Here is a 21757-nt window from a genome sequence, read left to right as displayed (position 1 = left end):
AGGAGCAACCAGAAGCGCTAACCTACAGCTACACCTCCTAAGAAAAAGAAAACCATTCATACCGTTTGGAGACCTCAAAAGGGCGGTCCAGTCTCTACTGCTATCAAGACTTGATTATGGAAATGCCACACTCATAGGTATTCCCAAAGCCAGCCTAGCTCTAATGAAAGCGACATTAAATGCAGCAGCAAGACTTATAACGGGCACACAGAGCTATGATCGCATTTCCCCATCACTCAGAGTCCTCACTAGCTCTGAGGTGATGATAGGATCCAACTCAAGATTGCATGCATAACTCACAAAGCTCTACACAATTCTAGTCCTAAATACATGGCAAATAGGATTAAACTATCAGGCGGCAGAGGGATTCTAGAAGTGCTAAATCCCTAATACTAGAACCATCCTGATTCATAAAAAGGAAAACACACAGCCACACTTTTGCTGGATCTGCACCAAATTTGGATCTCCCTACCACCCCCAATGAGAGCAATACCTCCTTCAGGCTTTTCAAGAAGGACGTTAAAGCCTTACTACTAGGAAATCATAAGAGAACTTTTATAACTGTAATTCACACTAGTTAGTTTGGTATCTTATTGTTTTGTACCACACTCTCCGATTTCTATGTAGATTGTATCATAAATGTTTGGTGCGTACTGTAAAGCAACCCTCGTCAGCTCTTTGTACAGTGCTCTGATACTTTGATGGTCATTGTTCGTGCTATAAAAAAACACAATAAATGAAAAAAAATGTCAAAATATAAATAATGCAACAAGCATGCTCCGTAAAGGAATTTCTCTAATCTAAATTAAATTAAGAGTGGAGTATGGTGTCAGTTCAAAAGCCCAATAATGAGTTCTGGTGAAAGAATAAATGCTTAATCATACAGCCACAGCACTTCAAATGATAGAGGAATTGGTAAACTGGAAAGTATTCGCAGCTATAAACTTGCAAATATCTTTTGCAAAGGAATAGAGCTCAAAGGAAAGTCTCTCATGAAGAGAGAATGGTCTCAAGAAACCCAGGGAAGGATCTTCAGAAATGTGACAACCTACTTTAGGAACACGTGCTAATAAAATATATATAAAATATAAATAAAATAAAAAAAGAACATAAAATCTCCCCCAAAAAATAATAAAACTAAATAAATTAGCTTTATGCACAGCAACACTTGAAAGTCTGAGTTTCTAAATATTTATCCATGCATGTCATGTACATAATGGGACTTTATATATTACAATGTTCTCTTTATTATTTTCCATATACATGTATACCTTTTTATGTATCTATATATTTATTACTTTACCCCCACTGTTGAAAAAAATCAACTCTCCCAATTCACTCTCTGCCTCATCCTATACCTCTTTCAAGATATCTTCTACCTCTAACATTTCCTAGACTCTTCCCTCCTCTGTCCCTCCATTCTGTTTAATCCAACAGACTCACATGTCCACTGCTCTAATTAACAATGTATATTTCCCTATACTAATCCACCACTAATCCACCTTGGATCCTGGAGTAGCGCGCTACTCCCCGAAAAAAACGCATTAGCGCCTTGTCAAGGTAATAAGCGCTATATAATACATTTACCATTAAAAAATTTAGGTAAAACACATAAAAATGAATTACAGACTTTAACAGTATTAACAGACGCGATTGTGGCACCGAAGATTCGATAGCCAGAAGGAAAATTATATTTTCAGCCAAGACGGCTGCTTTTGCTTAGAGAGTGTACTATTGCCGAGCCCTATTGATAATAGTGCACTTATTGACATTTGTTCAAATGTATATTAACGAATGGAACATGTTGAGGGCTCGGGTCTTTTGAAATGTGTGAGTAATGGAGGCTAGGGTAAGATATAACACATTGATGCAATTCGCTCCTGTTAGGGAAACCTTTATCTTGTACTGGTCTTTTAGTCATCGGCTAGTGGAATTCTGGGACTTGTAGGCTCAGTTTTCACATTGTAAAACGAGTCCCAAAAATCACAACACGCAAAGCGCTGTTTGTTAAAAAAAAATTTTGAAAAGCAACGTCAGTTAGGCTGCTAGTGCAGAACCGCTAGTGTAATACTTAATGCGGAAAGAAGTGTGCCGGCCATAATAATGCCTGTCACCATGCAGGCGCTATACAGGCAGGTTTTACAGGAGAGGAAGAAACAGCTGGTACTGGGCCGAGAGAGACCGTCTTCCTGTCGCACCCATCAGGCGCGCGAGGCCGCCTCCACTTATTCACCTCACCTGGTGACAGGGCGGAGTTACTTGAAAAGCGGCTCGAAGGCAGCCCTCGCTCTTTTGTTCGTTTTTGGAACAGTCAGATCTGAAAAAGGTGAGACGTGCAAGGAAAAGGCGTGACGTCGTTTTATTGTTATCTGTCTTTCTCACTAGACGTTCCAAGCTGTCCCTCTTACCTCCTATTGCTAAAAGGTGCATTGTTCTTCTCTGGGAGGTTGTGAGGGCCTGTACCCCAGCCCTCGCCTCCACAGCCTGGAGCCCCCACACTAGGGGGGTGAGGGGGGCGCACGTTTCAGTAGAGCGCGTACATCTCACTTTTAGGGAGATCTAAAGTGTAAACTCTGAAACGAGAAGGGTCAAACTGTATTTTAACCCTAACGCAGTATGGTGACTTTAAGCACAGAAGGGGGCGGCGAGGCCTTCTTCCAGTTCTTAAAAATGGGGGAATTTGATGTTGAACGATTTTTAATGTCCTGATTGGGGAGGTGAACAGTTCTAGGAAATATTGACCTTGCTTTTCCGCGTTTGCTGTCCAATCCTACAGGGAGCAATGCCGGCCAGAGTGATCCCCAGAACCAAAGAAACTTGCAAGGCTTGGCGTTATTCGAAAAAAAAATACAATTACAGAAAATCTTACCTTGGTTCTGAGACGTTAAACTCATGTGTGCTTGAGTTGCACAGTGTAACTAACCAGTGAGTGGCGCCATGGCAGGTTTGACACTGCCAGTTATCCCTGGTGTTTCAGCCACTAGTATTTTACCTGACATGAGATGAACGCCTGTATGGGAGAAGCAAAACTGCAAGTCCCAGAAAGCTAATTGGTATTGGCTGAACGTCATGTACAGTGTGTCATAGGCTGCCTGGCAGCTATGACTTGAGTTTTTTAGATGAAGAGTCCCATGATGACAGTGGTGGCAGTCTGGGGTAATGGCAAAGGCATGCTATGTCTCCCTCTTTTCAGTGCCCTAAACATGCCATAGTTGGCATGTGTAATTAAAACTGAAAGCCTGTTTGCCAGAATGAAACTTGCATTATGCAACCACAGTATTTTGGAAACTATTTAGTTAACATGTGTTGTTAGGAGTAGATCATTGATCAGTTGGCCAGGCTATGTGATGTCAAATTCAAGTCTGTGCTTGAGTTAGGAGCGCTAAATCTGCTTGGCCGTGGATACTCCTAGAGATCAGTGGGGTGGACCATCCCCTCATGCATAGTATGGCGGGAGAAGTAACTCCTTGGATAAAGGAATGGCCCATGCCCTCGATGGAGCCTCTGCAGTTGACGCATGCTACCACTGGCCAGGTCAAGCAGCCCGTTGAGAACGGAGGCTAGCGCCTTGGCTAATGGAAGGGTGATCCTCCAAGGAACCGCTCCTCCTTCGGTGGGAGAAGACTCAAGGGATCCCAGGATGTGGCTGTGTAGCATCCTTGCATGCGTGGTCGGGGTAAGTGGATACATAGTCTAAGCTGTTGTTGTTGCATAAGCTTTATTTCAACAACTAGTGTCATAAAAGCTATAAAAACACTATACAGATAAAATATACAATAGACTCATCATACACCAATATTATAAAAGTCATTTACATAAACAGTCCAAGATACACTGCTATACCCTTGGTATATGGAGCAATTGATTAAAATTAATATACAACACTTCAATAACCAGCATTGGCATAGCCAATAGGTCTCGCCTTTAGGACCTTCTAAGTGTTTAGCCATGCAACAGTTGATGTTGTTGCACCAAGGATATTGTGCAGCATAAATAAATACTTATAAGGTCCCAAAGGCGAGACCTATTGGCTATGCCAATGTTTGTTCATAATGCATCTTTCTTGGGTACACCAGCCACAAGAACATCTAGTTGAATAGTGGCCATGTGACCATGAGTATATGACTTGACTATTTCCCTGTCCACCGAAGAGACTGGTGCCTGAGTGAGTAAGAATTTTATCAGAGATGTGGGAGAGGCCACAGTGGATGAAAGCCCTGCCACAGGAGGATCCCGGGGCATGAAATTCCTTGGTAGGTGGACTATTGGAAAAGAGACTTATCTCTGTCCAACAACACCCATTGCTGTCTGGCATTTAACCATGAACAGAGATATGGGTAAGGATGTATCAGCTTGGAAAACAGAAGGGTGGCAGAGTGAAAACTGCCATGCACTGGCAGATAGGAATGGAAGAGGCACGGCGAGATTGGAAAGCTTTTTCTAAATGTATCCCTCTATCACTAGTATTAACCCATTATGAAGCAAGAACATTTACACCAGGGTAAATTCTAAGAAAAAGGTGGGTAACATATAATTTCAAAATTGAGGACACTGTGAATATGGCCCAACAGAATATTTTCATGTGTGAATCAGGCACTCGACAACATCACTATGTTTTAGTGCGAATGCTGCATTGCTCGTCTGACGCTTGGCTCCCACCTACGGTTCAGCCTGAGCACATTCATACTGTGCATCTGTTCTTTGGCAGAGGCGGACTCTTTTAATTACTAGCTAGCATCCCTGCATAGAGCGATCTCCCAGAAAACAGGCTATGCTTCCTTGCTGTGCACATGACTCAGTTCCTACAGGGGCAACGGAAAGAAGTAATGAATAACTCCTCCTGTCTCAAAACTGATCTGAGCAGCTTCACCCTGTGGGACTTGCTAGGAAAGAACACTGAATGCAGGATAAGCTTGAGAAGATCCCTAAAGTGAGCCTGGGGCTGGGATAGATTGGTGATGACAATATTGTAAAAGGACGTGAAATCCATGCTGTGGTGTAAAGCCCCGGGACAGAAAGAAGATTGCCATTCTAGCATGTCCTAACAAAGGAACAAATCTCGCGTGCTGTCAGTCTGTCCGGCGTGGTCACATGGTTACATACACATGAACGCAGGGAGAAATGAAAAATGAGTTTGTCATATAATGGCTAATGCTGCACTGCAGTTCATGCACACACTATTGTCACCTCTGTGGTGCTGGGTTTGCATCACAACAGAACAACCTACTGAGTTCTATTCCACTTGAAAATTTAAAACGAGCAAGTCTCCATTTTCAGCCGAGCTGCGATAATATATGAGTAGCGGTATTGGTCAACCCGTTTTTAGATGTATTTTGCGGCACTGAATTGATAGTATAGGAGTGCAGCCTGATTGCAATACGTGTATCTGAAAATACCTACCCTGCTTAAGAATTGTTATTGTTTTAGATGACAGTTCGCACAATTCTGTGTGGCTTTCAATGGGATGTGTAAGTTGAGATGCAATAGTCGCAATATCAAAGTACTGGCACTTTAACACTGCTCATATACAAGCATCGGCAATTCAAGAATAGGTTGGAAATATACGCATGTCTCTGCAGGGCTACTGTACTCATGACATACTGACAGCAGCATTTCTCAGCGGTTTACCAATACTGATCCTATGCGAGAGCAGGCACGTCTCGCCTGAGTTGTAATACTGATTAACCATTCACCATGTTGCCAGAAATAAAAGAGAAAAGTCCAAGCAGAGAGAGATTACTCTGTAGATAAGCAGCCTCGGGGCTGGTCTGCCCTCCTGAAGGGAGAGGTTATAGAGGCAGGAAGGCACAAATAATAGAGGAGAGGAAGGAATTTGAAAACATTAGAAACCAGATGAAATTCAGTATATGGCCAACAGTGCGCTGGGCTCCTACTTACCTGGCCTAGTTTTATATGCTTAAATGGACAGTGCTGTTATAGAACATGGTTGTGCATGGGTGGGAGTGGGACCCAAAAAGAGGCAGCAAGACCACGGAGGGCAGCAGCGACGGTGCAAACGAGGGCAGAGAGAGCAAAGACTGACTACAAAGCACCGGGTAGGAGAGAAGCGAGTGAATTCGAAAAGTGGTTTGGTATTCAAACATTTATCCCTTAAAAGGGCTCTTACAAATGTAAATAGTCTGTTAAAAACGAAAGACTCGGGGAGCAGCAGAGAGCCTCCTGTTCGCAGCAGCTCCGATCGGACCACAGCAGCTGGTCTTTTCCAGCCACGGCCAATAAAGAAAATTAATTGGGGCAGATTGAAAGCCTCAGCAATTAATGCAAATTACTCTCCATTCCAAACGAAGCCTGGGAACCGCCTAACAGTTGGTGCTTTTCTGCTTAGATTAACTTTATCAACACTAAACATTTCTGAGTGCTATGCAATATGAAGGTTTCAAAGTGAAAGTCCTCTCTGGTCACATTGGTGAAGAGCAGTAAGCGCAAATCTCCCTTCAGATCGTGAAGTCAACAGTAGATAATCTTTAAAAGAAACAGTGTGCATACTTGTTAACAGGCAAAGTGAAACCAGCAGCGAAAGACACTGTTTACCGCAAAATGAAAGCTCACGACTGAAGTGGCACCATGCAGCAACAGGGGAAGGAAGATGCAATAATAAAACGGCGCTGCAGCGGAGCATGAACACACAATGTAACACGAGCAGGAAAGAAATTTTAAGAAGCGCGCGACGGCAAAAGTAGGCTGGCGAGTGGTGTGCGATACGGTGATCGTGGTAAAGGAAAGCCAGGGCGCTGAAAGCTGACGGTTGCGCACGTGAACGCAAGCGCTAGGCCGTGTGGCAGGACTTTTAAAATCCCTAACTAAATGTCTGGCAGAGCAGCGCATGCGCTGGCTCAGGCGAGACCTAAAAACTTGCATAAGATTCAATAAAAGGGTAAAAAGGGGAACGGTATAAGAGTTTGTCTTAATAAGAATCCCTATAGTCTGCTCAGACAATCCCCGCTAAACCTGCTAAAATGTTGGTTTGTTCATGCCAGGCGCATTGGATCGTTGATGCACTGTGCGGCTGGTGCATATGAGATCTGCTTTTTCTGAGGAGTCTACTGGCTGGCTGAATGTGATCTGGATTTTGAAGTTGTGTGCGTGGCTGTTAGGGCTGAATTGGTGCATTGAACATAATCGGTCATTTGATTTGTAGACTATTGTTAATTGTAGTATGAAAATGAGTGCAGTGCACTTGCTTATTCATTAGTGTCTTGCGCAATGGCTTTTTCACACGGTGTAAAACCAGGGGGTTTGAACCCCAGTCTGAGTAGCTATCAACTGTGAAGTAGTCACTAGGTGTACTTTTAATTATTGATTAAAAGACATTAGTTAGAGGGTGCATCTTTTTCTGTCAAATTTGCAAAAATCTCTTTGCAGGATCTCGCATGAAAATTAATCATTAGGGCATACCTGTTGATGGAAATATCTCGCATGGTGTACAGTTTTGTTCTCCTACCCATGAAGCCATCATAGTTCCAATCTTTGAAGAGGGGGATAAATCCCAGCCTTATTGTTGTCGCCCAATTTCCCTGCTAGATAGTTGTTAAAATCTTGGGCAGGGTAATTTTGGCCAAATTAGCACTTTGGGTGCTCTAACACCAGGTGCTCTTGATATACCAGTTCGGGTTTCGGCCTGGACTGGGTACTGTGGAACAAACATTAAAAACCTGGCATTAATTGTCCAAAAGTACACTAAAGCCTAAAGTAGCAGTATTCATTTAGCCTTCATGGGCCCTAACCTGTGCATTTGACACATTAAATCATTGCAAATGATGGTCCATAGGATCACAAATGGGGATTGATGGAGCAATGATCACTCTGTTAAGCAGGCTCCATGAACGCGCCTTAGTATGTTACAGTAGCGGTGGATATTTAACAGAATAATTCCCCTCTGATATAGGGGTAAGGCAGGGGTGTGTCCTGGCCCCATTCCTCCTATATTATATATTAATGGACTGGGAGACACTTTGTGAGGTGGGGAAGGATATCCCAAGATTAAACACGTGCCATCCCTGTACTATTTTATATGCTGATGATGCTGTCCTGATAGTTAATCACACTAAATCTTTCATAATGAAATGTGGAACCAACAAATTCTAAAATAAGGACATTTTTATTGGGGGGGGGGGGGGGGGGGGGAAGACATTAAGCAAGTTTTGTATTTTACTTATCTGGGGGTACCATTTGATGCTGATTTTAATTAGAAACATGCTTTAAACATTAGATCTATGCAATTCCAGAAATAAAATGATGCCATTTTTAGATTTGCGAAAAGACAGGGTCACAAACCAGGCAAGAAGATTTTATGCATCTACAAGAGCAAAAGTCTCTCAGTGGTAACCTTTGGGGCTGGTGTTTGGGGACACGTAAATTGTAAATCATTGCAAATAATAGAAAACAAGTTTGTAAGAAGACTTCTCCAAGTGCCCCAAAGCTCCCCTGTTGCCTTTTGCCATGACGAAGTAGGAAGGAGTTACCTGAAAGACAACGTTGCATTACAATTTCGGCTGCTTTGGATACAAATTTGGAAGAACCCAGTGGCTGCCCTTTGTTGGACAATACTGACTGACTGTATGGGGCTGGATAAGAGCCTAGACATACCCTGGTTAAGGTATGTCAAAATGAGTTTTGTTAAAATGAGTGTCACAGAATATTATACAAACCCTGAGACCTTAAAGAATGTTTTGTCCGCCTCTATCAAATCTCTTTTCTACCAAAGTCATGAGCGGGCAGATAATATTATTCGTAACTCGACTAATCACCTAGAGCCTTTCTCCCAGCCACAAAAATAATCCATTTACAAATTGACTTGAGGGAAAGGGGGATATTTCTGTTGACTAGTCTGCTTTTACAAAAACAATCATTACCTAGTTGCATTCCCTACTCGAGGCTCATGGTTTGCATCACTCCCTGTATGCCCTTCTCATAGTCGTTCATGTCAAAGCACTACACACTTTATTTTATTTTGTAGTTTTTATACCCCCCGAGGAAACCGTTTATTCGCCCACTTTTACTTGCTGTAGGGATTAGAAATCACAAATTTGCAATGGAATATTTACTCCCCCTAGAAACAACTGAAATCATATACTGTATTCTAAACTATCTGTTTACTACTCTCAAGAGTCGTAGTAAACATTAACTATTGTCCATAACCTGCAATTTATTTTGTATGTGTATTTGTGGACTTTTTAAAATGAAAATACGTATGTATGTGCAATCTTTTATGACTCTTTCAGAGTCGAATAAAGTATACCTGACCTTTCTCCTACCCAGAGTGCACAAATGAGTATCTGGTATCCTGGTTTTTGATTTTGGTCCTAACCTCCTGCTTATCCAGTGTGTGCATGGATGCCTAGACCGGTCTCTTGACATAAGTAAGGTTCTGGGCCTGCCTGTCCCCTGAAAGGGTGTAACAAGAGCCCCGTCATTTGATTGACATGGACTACAGGTCATAGGTTTAGCATGTAGCGCAGCATCGGTGACTTACTGTCTTTTGTGAATCTGTAGTGGTGACCAGACCTTTTTATCATTCACTAGAGTGGAAGCATATCGGACCACTTGTGTAATCTGCTGCTGCTAACCTCTAACCCAGACCCTAGTGTGGACATCCCAAATGTATGTGGCCTGTGTGGAACATACATTGCGTATATGAATGAGTCCGCATTATAGAAGCCCATTGACTCCATTTTGGAAGCCCTTAGCCTGTTCCTGGACACAGGATGGGGAGGTGATTTTTCCAGACAGTGGAAGTGCATTGCTGACATTCCTGAAGATGGAGGGACGAGACTTAGACACTGACGTAGGGGCAGAGGAGACCAGGTTCCTTAAATTCATTTAGGCCATGTTGCTGATAGAAGCTGTTGATCAGTCTTCTGTAGCACTGCCTTTTAGTAGCAGGTGGAGAAGAAGGGTGGGACTGCATTTGCCATTGTTCAGAGCGAGAAGGATCCTTTAGGTGAGGCCAGCCTTCTGCATCTTTCCTTACCACTGGTCAGTGTTGCTGTTTATACGCTGCTGGGTGCCGAAAGTACACGCCTCTTTGTGCCTCTGTTGTGGGTTCTTCAGTCTAGAGACGCTCCTTCTGTGAGGTGCATCACTCTACGCAGACTTGTGTCGGCAGAAGAGTCTAGAGAGGATGCTTAAAAGAACCACTCTAAACTGGTTCTGAAAACACAGCTGGAGAATCCACATCCCCGGTTTGCTTTAACTGTACAGTTGTGGGAGCCCCTGATCCACTTGTTGCAGTTCCAAGTACTTTGACCAAGGAACGGAGTGCTCACAGTGCACTCGGAGGACTGCTGTGTAACCAGAGCTGGTGTCTGCCTGCCTGCCAGCTTCGCAGAGATGAGGGCACATCACCTGTAGTCTTGCCTTGCTGAAGAGGTGTACCTCTGACTGAAGTGCATGGAAGCGAACTTTAATACTGAGAGAGTGAAAGACAATGCCAACCCTACAGTAAGTGTCTGCTTGAGAAGTGCCAGAAGCTGCCAGAAGCAGCCAGATCCCACTGCTGTGCGTCAACCAAGCCAAGGAGGACCAATGAGAGCTATCTGCCAGCCCGTCGATGCAGTCTGTCCAGGTGTGCAGCTTGACAGCAGACTTCACAGCCATGCATGAAGACTGATCGTGGCTGATTAATCAGCATAGGTTCAAAGCTGTTCCTATGGTGGACGTTGCCAGCTAAATCAGAACTGTTGACGTTGCCACCAAAGACAAAGAACTGGTCTTGCGGTGAACATCGCCACCAGAATCCAGTACTGTGCCCGTGGTGTCGCCCTTACTGAAATAAGTGTACCTGTGGTGGTTGTCACCGCAGCGTCTTCAAGGTGCATCCTACAGCTGCTATTGCGATGCCACGCCCCCCCCCCCCCCCCCCCCCAACCGTCTGCATGGTGGCCTTTCTGCACTCATTGCAGAGTGGTCCCAGAACCAGTTCCGGTGATTGCCCAGAGCCCCAGCTGGCATCCATCACCTTCATTCACCAAAGGACTCCAGCCACCAGTGCCCGCTGCCCCCTCCTGATATGGCCTACCCCGATCGTGGGCTGTATCTACAGTTCGCGCATCTCCTCCCAGAAGTGAGAAGGATCGGAGGAGCTTGTCAACGGTTTCCCTCCACCGACCAAAAGGACACAGGATCTCAGTCGTTGAAAGACTGTGTAAATGTAACTGAACTGAGCCTAAGCCATGTCAAACTGGGATATCTGCACCCGCGCCTTGATTCATGCCACACAATAACTTTCTATTCTAACAAGAGACCTACCTAAATTCAAGAGAGGTGCCGAGGCCCCACCTGCCCTGTCCTCCCCTCCCCCCCCCCCCCCCCCCCCCCCAGGGTCTGACGGTCACCTACCACCTGCAGCCATGGACTGGCAAAGAAACGCCCCCTTCTAGGCATTTTTCTTCAATCTAGGTCCGGCAAGATTTTTTTTTCTCCCCTCAAACCAGTCTTTGCCCAAATATTGTGCAATATTTTGCCCCTGAATTTCGCAGATTTTGCAAGTTAATAAAAACTTGAATGGGTTTAGTCATAACTAAATTAGTGATTTTGACAATGGAGGTGCAGTACAGATGCTCGTTCACAACACTGTTGAAGTTGGATTGATAAAGGAATCTTTTTACTCCTGGACATCGTGTTTGTTTGTAGATCTAGTGTTGTCTTTGTTAGTATGGATTTCTGCTGCTTCACCAAACACGTTCACAGGGCACAAGTCCTAAAAAAAGAAGTGGGGGGACGCTGTCACCGGAAGTGACGTCACGACAGGAATCTCATGGGTATTCATATGCCTTTAGATGAAAGGTGGTCTGCACCCTATCTCGCGGAGGCTGCGTTTAATCCCCCCGCAGTGAATGCAGGTAGACAGACGTTCTGAATGAGCTCTGATCTCGCTCCAGAGAGGCCAAAGTGTGAAGTCCAGCTTTTGGGCAGGGGGGACGGCGTCCACCCGGTAAAAACCTGGTAAAATAAGTGGGGGGACTCCGTCCACCCGCGTGGTACCCCAACTCGAGCCCTGCACGTTCAACATTTGTAATGTATGTAGCTTTTAACAAGGTCTTTTAGAAAAACTTGTGTTAATTTAACATATTTTCACAATCCTAAAGATTAAATGAGATTTTCTTTTAAATCTTTAGATCTCAGAAAAGTCAATTCATCTGTAGCTATTTCTAAAACAATCCTTTCTGAAAATCATAACTGCATGTTAAGCAACTTGGTGGCAAATTAACTAACATTCCTAGTGATTCAATAGAATTTAAATTCTCGCATTCCAGGCTCAATTGCTTCCTCACTTTTGCCCTCGTAGGCATTTGGAAGACTTGTGCCGACATACACCAACTACTCCTTTTAGGCATAGTAGATGGAATGGGTGGAAAGGGCCAAGAAATTCTCATGGCAGGTAAAACTATGCCTGTTTTTTGATTTTACCAGCCTCAGTAGCCTGCCCTGTTGTACTTTACCGTGCATTCCCCGCCAGTGGGCCAACAGTCAGAGTCCACTTAAGCTGCTCCTTGTTTAGAATGAAGGTCACCTGCATAGGCTCAGGACTCTGTTGGTTTGGGCTCTAGTCCAAGAGAGATATTAATTCCAAACCAGAATTGAAGGGACAGAGCAGGTTCCAAGGTTCCTGATGAGGACACGCATCTAAAGGAAACTAGGTTCCTAGGCAGGAACCCAAGGAAAGATGGCGAAGAGGTTCCTCCTCGGCCAATGTGGTGACTTGTTTTAAGTGCCACAAGAAGGGGCATTACAAGAAAAAAATGTCACTGCAAATTTTCTGCACCAGCCGTGCCTCTGATAGACAGCCTGCAATCTGTGGACACTGGTACCAGTGAGGGCCATGTGACGCTCAACCAAGCAGCAATGGGCATCTGTAAAAGGGGATCAAGATGCTCTCATATACACTCGCCAAACACCAGGGGTTTGTACTTGAGATGGATACCAACGAGAGGAGGGTTCCTGTCCCGAGGGATACTGGTATGTACAGGACTTGGATTGTGAGAGAAGTATCTCAAACCAGAGGTGATTTTCATTGGTGCTAATGGCACAGGTCTAGTGGCCAGTGCAGATGAGTGCCCGCTTGCCATGGTTGAAGTAGAAGTCCATGGCAAGATGGCCATGATCAATCTAGGGATGTAAGCGAAACGGGGTGCTGGGTGCCTTTTAAACAATAACTTAATTGTACCTGTGTTGTCCCAGAACCTTTCATGACTTGGACTAAATCACCTATGCTTCCCAGGGCACTGTTGTACGCCTGCCTCGGGTGTTGGTGTCATTTTTCCAGGGTTGCAGCAATCGGCGGATGGTAGTGATGAGTGGACCAGGGCAGGCTCTTAGGATACACCAGCAGTCATTGAGGCTGTCCTGCGGCGTAGGCCAGTTCCCCAGTGGTTGACCACGTGCTGTAGTCTTGGGTCGCTCTCGTGGCTGCAGGGTTAGCTAGCTGCTGGAGAACTGTCCCACAAGGCATTTTGCTTGGCACAACGCGAGTGCCCTACTCTTGTGGGACTTCAGAAGGCTGCCCAGGAACAGGTCTACAAGACCATGGTTGCTAAGCACTGTCCCTGTTAGGGAGAAGGGGCAGCAGTAGTGATCTTACAAAGCCCGAGCCAGCTGCCAGCCAGAGGCTAGTGGTTCCTCTAGTACAGAAATTTCCTGCTGTTAGTGGCCCATGAGGTTTTGTTAGTAGGACACTTGAGCACCAAAAGAATGAGGGCAGGTTGGAGCCTGTTCTACTGTCCAGTTATGTGCTGAAACAAATAGTGGTACTGCAGAACCTGCCAAGTGACCATAGCTCCATTAGTGCCGCTGCCTATGGTAGGTGTGCCACCTAAGTGGGTGTCACTGTAATAATCAATATTCAGAGGGGCACCGGACCTTTGATACAAAAAGGTGCATTTCTTGATGAATTGATGACCACAGGGAGGTTCCACTGACTGCCCTTTATCAGGCACATCGACCTTTACTGTAGGGTATTATTGTGGCAGCAACACTAATAATGGGGAGTGTATCCATAATTTCTCCTGTCATATTTCTCTCTCCAAATAGCTTACTCCAAATTAATTGTTTGGAATTGCTGCAGAAATCCTAGGCCCCGGCGAAGGCCATTGACTGTGGTAGGCCTAATTTATGGCCTGAACATGTTGACCCGGTTTGATGCGGGAATGATTATTCTCAACATCACCACTTGTTTTTAACCTTTTCAGTGGTCCTTAGAATAAATAGAATGTATGTACCATTAGATCATTTTAGTTGTATTTAGTAGGGATTCTGCTTCTTGTGAATTTTTAAACATCCATTTCTGTGCTCACTATATGGTGTAGTCACCGTGGGGTGGGGGTGCTATGATGAAGCATGCCACTATTGATGCCAAACGGTTCCACATTCTCAATTACATATAATGTAGCACATAATGGTAAGTCTTGTCGCTTAAGCATTGGTGGGCTACCCTTACTATGTTGATCTTTTAGGCATTGTAATAATCACACTGTTTGAACCTCGTACCCAAACATCAGGCAACAAATAGGCAGTGGCGGATCATGCTACCAGGTACCTGGCGGCGGTACTTCTGATAAGCAAGACTGCTAAGGTAGCAGGGACAGCATTCTTGTGGATCTTTTTAAGTGTTTCAAATCCAAAACTGATTTCCTAGAAAGGAATACATGTAATCTCCACTTTCATAAGACAGATGTGGGAACAAGCTGGTGTTACATACAACTTCTCCACTGTACTAAATCCACAAACCAATGGTTTGTTGAAACACTTTAAGTTCCCTAAGAGCATAGTATGTACTTCACCCAAGAACCAAGGAGGAAGGGAGGGCCTCTCCTGCCATATCTTTTATTTGCCTGCCTGGAAATTCCACAGAAAAGAGTAAGGGTTAATTCCTATGAATTCTATTTGTACATCTTGTCAGTGTCTCCACTGACATTGGTCAGAGTGTGTAGGGAAGGAACTGCAGAGTCCTGTGCATGGTGTGATAAATTGTGATTGGTCTCAGAAATTGTGCAATACGTGGACAAGATAAAGAAAATAATCAGGTCTGCCAAGACCTGATGAAGTGATATGACCAGAAGGTGATGCATACTTGGTACCAAGCAGGTCAGGAGTTACTGGTGCTGAAGTCCATTTGCCAACAAGCTTTGAACAAATGGTGTGGGCCACACAAGGTGGTCCAAAAATATATGCTGTCCATGAACTAGTTAATACAGATGTTTCAAGGGAACCCAGGAGGGTGTTCCACGTGAACAGTCTAAAACCACCCCTGGGAAGGGACTACACAGTGAGCATCCCAACAATGGGAGAGGAGGATGGGGGACATCAGTGAGCCCTCCCTGACCGGTTCAGTGTTCAGAAGGATGGCTCTTTAGGTGGGGTAAATCTTGCACCTGGACTGGCTCCTACAAAGCAAGAATGCAAAGAATGTGTTGCCCATCTGTTTTCTCTCACATCGGGTGGACACCCATCTGTAGTCCCAAAAGAAACATGGGGATAGCTTGCCTCTGAATAGCAAGACCTACATGATGTCAGACCAGGTCGAGGAATGTATTAATGCTAAGATGTTGGATCTGGTAGTGATTGAGCACTTGTGTTGAGCATGGGCCAGCCCAGCAGTGGTGGTTCCAAAGCACAGGCTGATGGACCTGCCCTTCTCACTGCAATATCTGGATCTCTGTGTGCTGTGAAAGACTAATGCACATTCAATCCATAGAGCCAAGGAACTAGTAGGCAGGCTGGGTTGTGAAGTGCTTAAGCAACTTTGATTTCACAAATGTCAACTGGCCGGTTGCTTTGGCACCTGTAGATGTAGAAGACCACATTTTCTACACCAGAGGGGCTGTATTCATTCAACGTCCTGCCCTTTGAGTTTAATGCATCTCTTATGAATGTGTTTGTTTGCATTTAGAATAAAAATCTAGCGTGGAAATAATGGACATCTGGAAACTCGTGATGAGTAGTCTGAGATTAGGAAGGACTACAGTAGTGCATACTTTTGTAAAACCGAACACAAATTAGCATACAAATAGATCTTAGCATTGGAGTGGACATCTATAGATCTAATCCTCCATGGACACTAGTCCCAGTGAAATGTCTCTCCATTAGTTCTGGAACTCAGCATGCGTGCAAGAGCATCCCTTTGCTTCCTGTATGGAGTGCCTGAGAGGCAAGTGTTTGTTTACTCCTCATAACGTTTGCTCTGAAAACAAGTATTTGTTTCTCTGCAGCGTTGGGCAATGTCTCTCTGAACAATTGTCAACCCAATATGTAACAGCTCCTGCCAGTTTTCAGAGCCTGACTAACTGTTGTCAGGGCTGGAAGAGTTCTGTGTGGCATTCCTTTGTGTTGCAGAGTTCGTTAATTCATAGGCGGGCCCCCTGAAATGCCTAGTGCAGGTGGCTGTGAAGATCCAGGTGTTAAACTGACCATCTAGGGTACCATGTTCTGTACACTTGACTTGCCATAGGAGAGTGATAGACATTTCGGCTGTGGGTTGTTTGTGCTCAGTTGGTTGTGCTGAGATGGCCTGAGGAATTAATGCCTAGGTAGGCTCTACTTGATAACCTACCGTGTACGGATGCACATAGATATGCACAGGGTCTCCTTCACATCGGTCTTTGTAGCGAAGAGAAATCTCAGATGGACATGGTCCTCTGTAGACTCCCCTGACTCTTGAGATACTGGTATAGTGGGCTTGAGGTTGTTCACAAACATTAAAATATAGGGTAGGGCTTGTGCTATACTCTTAATGGGGAGGGACCCAACACGAGGAAGCCCAAACCTGGCCTTGGGGAACTTATAACTTATAGGCCAGAACCCCATCCCTACCAATGACTTCATACAGAAAGGAATGTGAGACTGAGGTAATATTATGGTCATTAAAGCTGATGAACTGTTGAAACCCTAGATGTACCAGCTGGAATTGATGGAACATGTAATCTTAAGTTAAACCGATCATTTGCAGCTCCATCTACGCATTGTGTGCCCTGGGACCACCGAACCAGGTCTGACTATTTCCTATGGTTCTCCAGGCTTCCAGCTAAACAATACTTTACTGTCACAAAGTCAAATCTGTATCTGCACCGGTCGTACCAGAACGTCTGCCGTCCAACAGTACCTCAGCTCACCACCACCTCTGTACTGTGCAACAAACTGATCACTGACTGCCCAGTTCCCAGCAAAAGCTTGAGCAGAAAGCCCATCAAACTACTTATGGCAGGATTGGAGGTGATTTATAAATGTGACCAAAGTTTGGACTTTGGTTGACCGTCTCCCTGCTACTGCTCACCTACAGCTGCCCTGGGTGGTCTACAGCTAGGAGATGTTCTGTGCACCCACATAGAGACGACTGCAGGACTGGGACTCCGCGTGCTGCCCTTTCCACGTCATTGACAGGACCAAGCCCAGGACTCCTGATAAAAAGCCTTGTTGCTGCAACCTGCTCTGTAAAGAGGATGCTGCAGTTTCTTGCATGGAGAAAAGGAGGTCCCTATCCAGGATGATAAAAAGCCTGGCCTAGCTGACTGAAGCATGTGTGGAGATCATTATGAGCAGTGAACATACAGGAGCCAAGAGAACATTGGAACTGGGCGAAACAGAACCGAAGGACTTCGTGAACAGGAAACAGATGATCTGCAGAAAGCAATTACCATTGTGTGGTGACCCTACGTCTTGCCTGACCTACCCCCATACCACCTAATCTTTGTTGAACCTGTCTGTGTCCTTTATGTCCAGAAAGGGAAATGGGGGTTTGTTTTTCACCCTAGATGTAAGGGTAGTGTCCCTTTGGAGGAAGAGACACCATCTTTCTCTAACAGTCCAAACACATTATGTTGCTATCTTCGGTTTGAGTTACTGTAGCTTCTGTAGTTCTACCTGCCTATATTATTTACTGTAAGAACACTTGTGCCAGTACCAGGGCTCCTTAGACTTCTTGGTGCCACCTTTAAACTCTGCATTGAAACATTGAGCAGACTGTCCTTAGTATAAAGTCCTCCTAGTTACTTCACTGGTATCCCCTGCCCTTTCCTGGTGGTACATTGCTGGGTCAATAAACTTGTGAACAATTTTTGAAATTCTCTGCCACCTTGGCTCAAACCCACTGAAATATCAATTCTCAAACCGAGGATTGCTGAAATACTGGGACAAATGGCAGACCTCTCCTATATAGACATATGATAGAATCTGGTCTAACACCTTTGCTCCATTGGGAGATAAATCAACAGTCCAAAGTAGAAGACCCAAGAAATCCTGAGGTTAGCAGAGGATGACCAAACTCTTCCCCTAAAGAGATTAGTGGCCGTAAACCCACCCCCATTCCATATGTTTTGGAGGGCCTTACTTTGTAAGCGCTATGAGTGTCTCTAGGGTGCAAGGTGCTGCATTCCCTAGTACTTGAGAGTTGTGGCTTGGATGACTAATTGACTTGTCGCTTAGTCGTAAGCACAGATTGGAATACTGATTTTTTTTTTTTTTTTTTAAAGTGTGGACAAGGGCTTTATAATCTAATTGTAAGTTCAATGTGTCTGCATATGGTCTATCTCACCACAGTTAATGCAGTTTCAAGCACAGCTGTTAATACAACCCAAGTGAATGGTAATAAATTTACCAACCTCAAAAGGATGTAAGACTGAATTGGTATTTATTAGATTACGATTTGTGACCTGCAGGTCACTGCAGACAGCAGTGGCGAGTACTCACTAGCTGTGCCATTTGTTATCTAAATGTACACTTAGTTACCACACTTGCAATGTAAATTTATTATTTGGAGCTCCTGACGATAAACTGAGTAGCGCAGAAGTGCGTGGGCATTTGATCAAGAGGCAACATGAAGAGTAGAACCCATGTTTTGAGGTTGGAAGATGTTATTTAGCCTCAAGATTACATCACAAAATATATACGAACAATACAAGTTGAACCTATATGAGTATGAAGGGAAAGTGTGCCTTTTGTGATCCCTAAGGGACCCCTCCCAAAAATGTTATTTCTGCATAAGGTAGGCAATGCACTTTGAATTCCAGAGTACCCTTCCGTTCATAGGCATGACCCTTACATGGGTGGCTGAGGATTCAGAATTAATTTGTCTGATTAAGACCTGCTGAAATCTGGATGTGGACATTGACCAAGATCTTGCATATTTATATATATATTTTTAATCCTAGATGGCGGTGGGATGGAATTCATTAAGTTCAGCTGTGATTTGGGTGTTTCTGGTCTCTGCTGTTCTCGCTCAGGGCAAGCCACCGAGAGGTGAGTTTTTAATTTAAAAAAATGTGCTTGATCAAGTTAACCCAATGCTTTGAGTACTAGCCTGCGTTTACGGTCATGTCTTGTATTTTATAAAAATGCATTCCTGCCACTGGTATGGTCAGAAGCATGGTGCAGTCTCTGTTCTGGTTGCTGCAGGCCTGGATACCATGCATGGTTGGAAGAATGTTAGTATATAGTGTCACCTGAATATGAAGCATGCTTTGTTGCACATGAAGGTCCTAAATGTGTTCCAGCCTTCACCTTGGCTTTCTTTGACCTTATGGTCAGGCTCATATCTCTGTGGGTCCATGCAGCCTTCCATCCTTGGTTGATAAGAGTATTATTGAGTTGGGCAGCATTAAACCTTCTCATTCACAGCCAAAATGCCCCCTGGGTTTGAATGTGTCCTTTACAAATAAACATTTCCTTACACATTTGTGGACAGACAATTCACTAGGTGTGGGCAATCTATGATCTGTACGTTATTGATGTTTCATTGATAACCTCTTTAACATCGGCCACAAGACCTGTTGACCCATGGCCGGCTGTTTTCAGGGCTGCTCATGAGCAAGAATGGTCTTTGTGTTTAACAAGAATGCTCCAGGGTAGACACTTGTTCTTCATGCCTCAGACCCATAAGAGTCCTAACATAAAACACAGCAAAAATATCCAGTGTTAAAAAAAAACTGTGGCAAACTCACAAAATTGCGGGAAGGATTCCGTTGTGCTGTTTTTACACTAAAAAGAATGGCAGCCCAGTGAGGCTTGGTTATGGTCGTTGGAGGATACCGCCGATGAGACTTTACACACTACTATCCTTCATCAGTCCAGGAAACCCTCTTCTGCTACACAACTAAGATTGCATCATAGCATTCCCCACTTTGAGGTATAAATCCATACCCTGACCCATGGACCTCATTCCAATACTGAAAATTTCATAACAGAACCTCTTGGTCCTTTCTAGATATTTTTAATCAATTGTTTAATTCATTTTTGCCTAGTGTTCTGGTTTCCATTTCTCTCTGCTTTTTCTACCCTGGTGCTCTCCTGAAATTGTTTTGTTTCTTTTCCTGTCTGGAAAACGTGTTACTATTTGAACTGATCAATTTTGCACTCTGCCACAGATCAATGACAAGATTAAAAAAAATTGAAGACCGAATTTGGTGTATTATAATGCAAATGAGAAGTCTAAGAAGAATGATAACATTCTACTGCTATATCACAACAGGGCACCAAGTGTGTATTCAAAAACAGCAGAGACTACATTGCTTGACAAGCATAACTAATACAGAATGTCCCTCAAAAGAATTGCACAGGATTAGAGCAGAATTCTGCAACCCAGAATGCACCTCTTATTTCAACTGCATTGACAGGGATTCTGAAATGTAATTCTAATGAGCGCATCTTCAAGATGCGCTTATTAGAATGCTCATTGGAACGCTCATGCGTTCCCCAGGTGGCTCATCTTCAAGATGTGCCACCTGGGGAACAAAAGAACAAAAAAGCAACATAAGACAGGAATAACTTCACAAAGATAAATCGGCAACCTCTAATCTTCAAAAAAACATTGAATACCGACTATAGTGATGTTCTCGAACTAAGCAATTCAACTGGATATCTAGAAGACGCCACCCAAATAAAAATATTAAAAAGTAGTCTCCTAGACTCTTGTTCAGAATCCCTGACAAGGAACACTGTGAACAACTCTAGAACTGGAATCTTTCCAACCTAATCTCAGGACCACCTACGTAAAATCACTCTAAGAAAGAGAACCTTAATCTAGCAAATCCATCCAACTACAAACAAATTTCCAATGGACAATTACCAGTTAAGTGTGGTCTTCTCACTGATCTCCACTTTTGTTAAGGCATTTTTCTCTTGGACAAGCAGTCTGGTTTCCATCCATGCTGAGGCTCCGAGACAGTACTGATAGCCATCTGAGATGATCTGAATCGAACGGTGGACCCAAACGGAGCACCAGCACTACTATTTCTGAACCTTTCTGCTACCTTTGATTCTTAAACATCATTAGACAACATTACTGAGACTTGAAGAGAATGGCATATAAGGAAACCTAATTACCTCAAAGATGGACAAAGCTGGGTAACATTGTGGCACTTTTGCATGCCCCTTGTGCCACATAGTGCAGAGTCCATCAAGGCTCAATTATTTTTCCACTGTTTGATCTTTACATCAACCCCCATACTGGATATAATTAGAGCTTTCCATCTTGAATATTTCAAATATGTAGATGCCCTGCAATTGATGCTAAATTGTGGAACAACCTATGGAAATGAATACATCATATTAAAGCAATGTCCTCATGAAAATGGACTGGCCAGGGTCTAGAGTCAGTAGTTCTACCACAAAATGGACTGAATTCGTATTGCGGACTTGGTATGTGCCTTTGTTTTAGGACATTGACTGAATGCGAAATCTAAGCCAGGATCCTAGCCCCTGGTCACCTGGTGCCTATAGGTAGAGTGAACCGTGAAAGCAATGGACGCTG

The 21757-nt window shown here is 44.0% G+C and overlaps 1 protein-coding gene across 1 annotated transcript in view; it reads left to right on the top strand.

Moving 5' to 3' along the window:
• The first annotated feature begins 2126 nt into the window (after positions 1-2126).
• LOC146775889 (uromodulin-like) overlaps positions 2127-21757 on the top strand; it is a 64158-nt gene continuing 44527 nt past the window's right edge. The window contains exons 1-2 of the mRNA XM_085640042.1: positions 2127-2326; positions 19161-19248. Coding sequence (XP_085496168.1) covers positions 19161-19248 — 88 coding nt within the window. The 5' untranslated portion in view covers positions 2127-2326. The remainder of the gene's footprint in view (positions 2327-19160; positions 19249-21757) is intronic.

The sequence above is a fragment of the Triturus cristatus genome, chromosome 12 (assembly GCF_964204655.1).
Source record: "Triturus cristatus chromosome 12, aTriCri1.1, whole genome shotgun sequence".
In the NCBI taxonomy this organism is placed as follows: Eukaryota; Metazoa; Chordata; class Amphibia; order Caudata; family Salamandridae; genus Triturus; species Triturus cristatus.
This window is presented reverse-complemented; position numbering and strand designations above follow the sequence as displayed.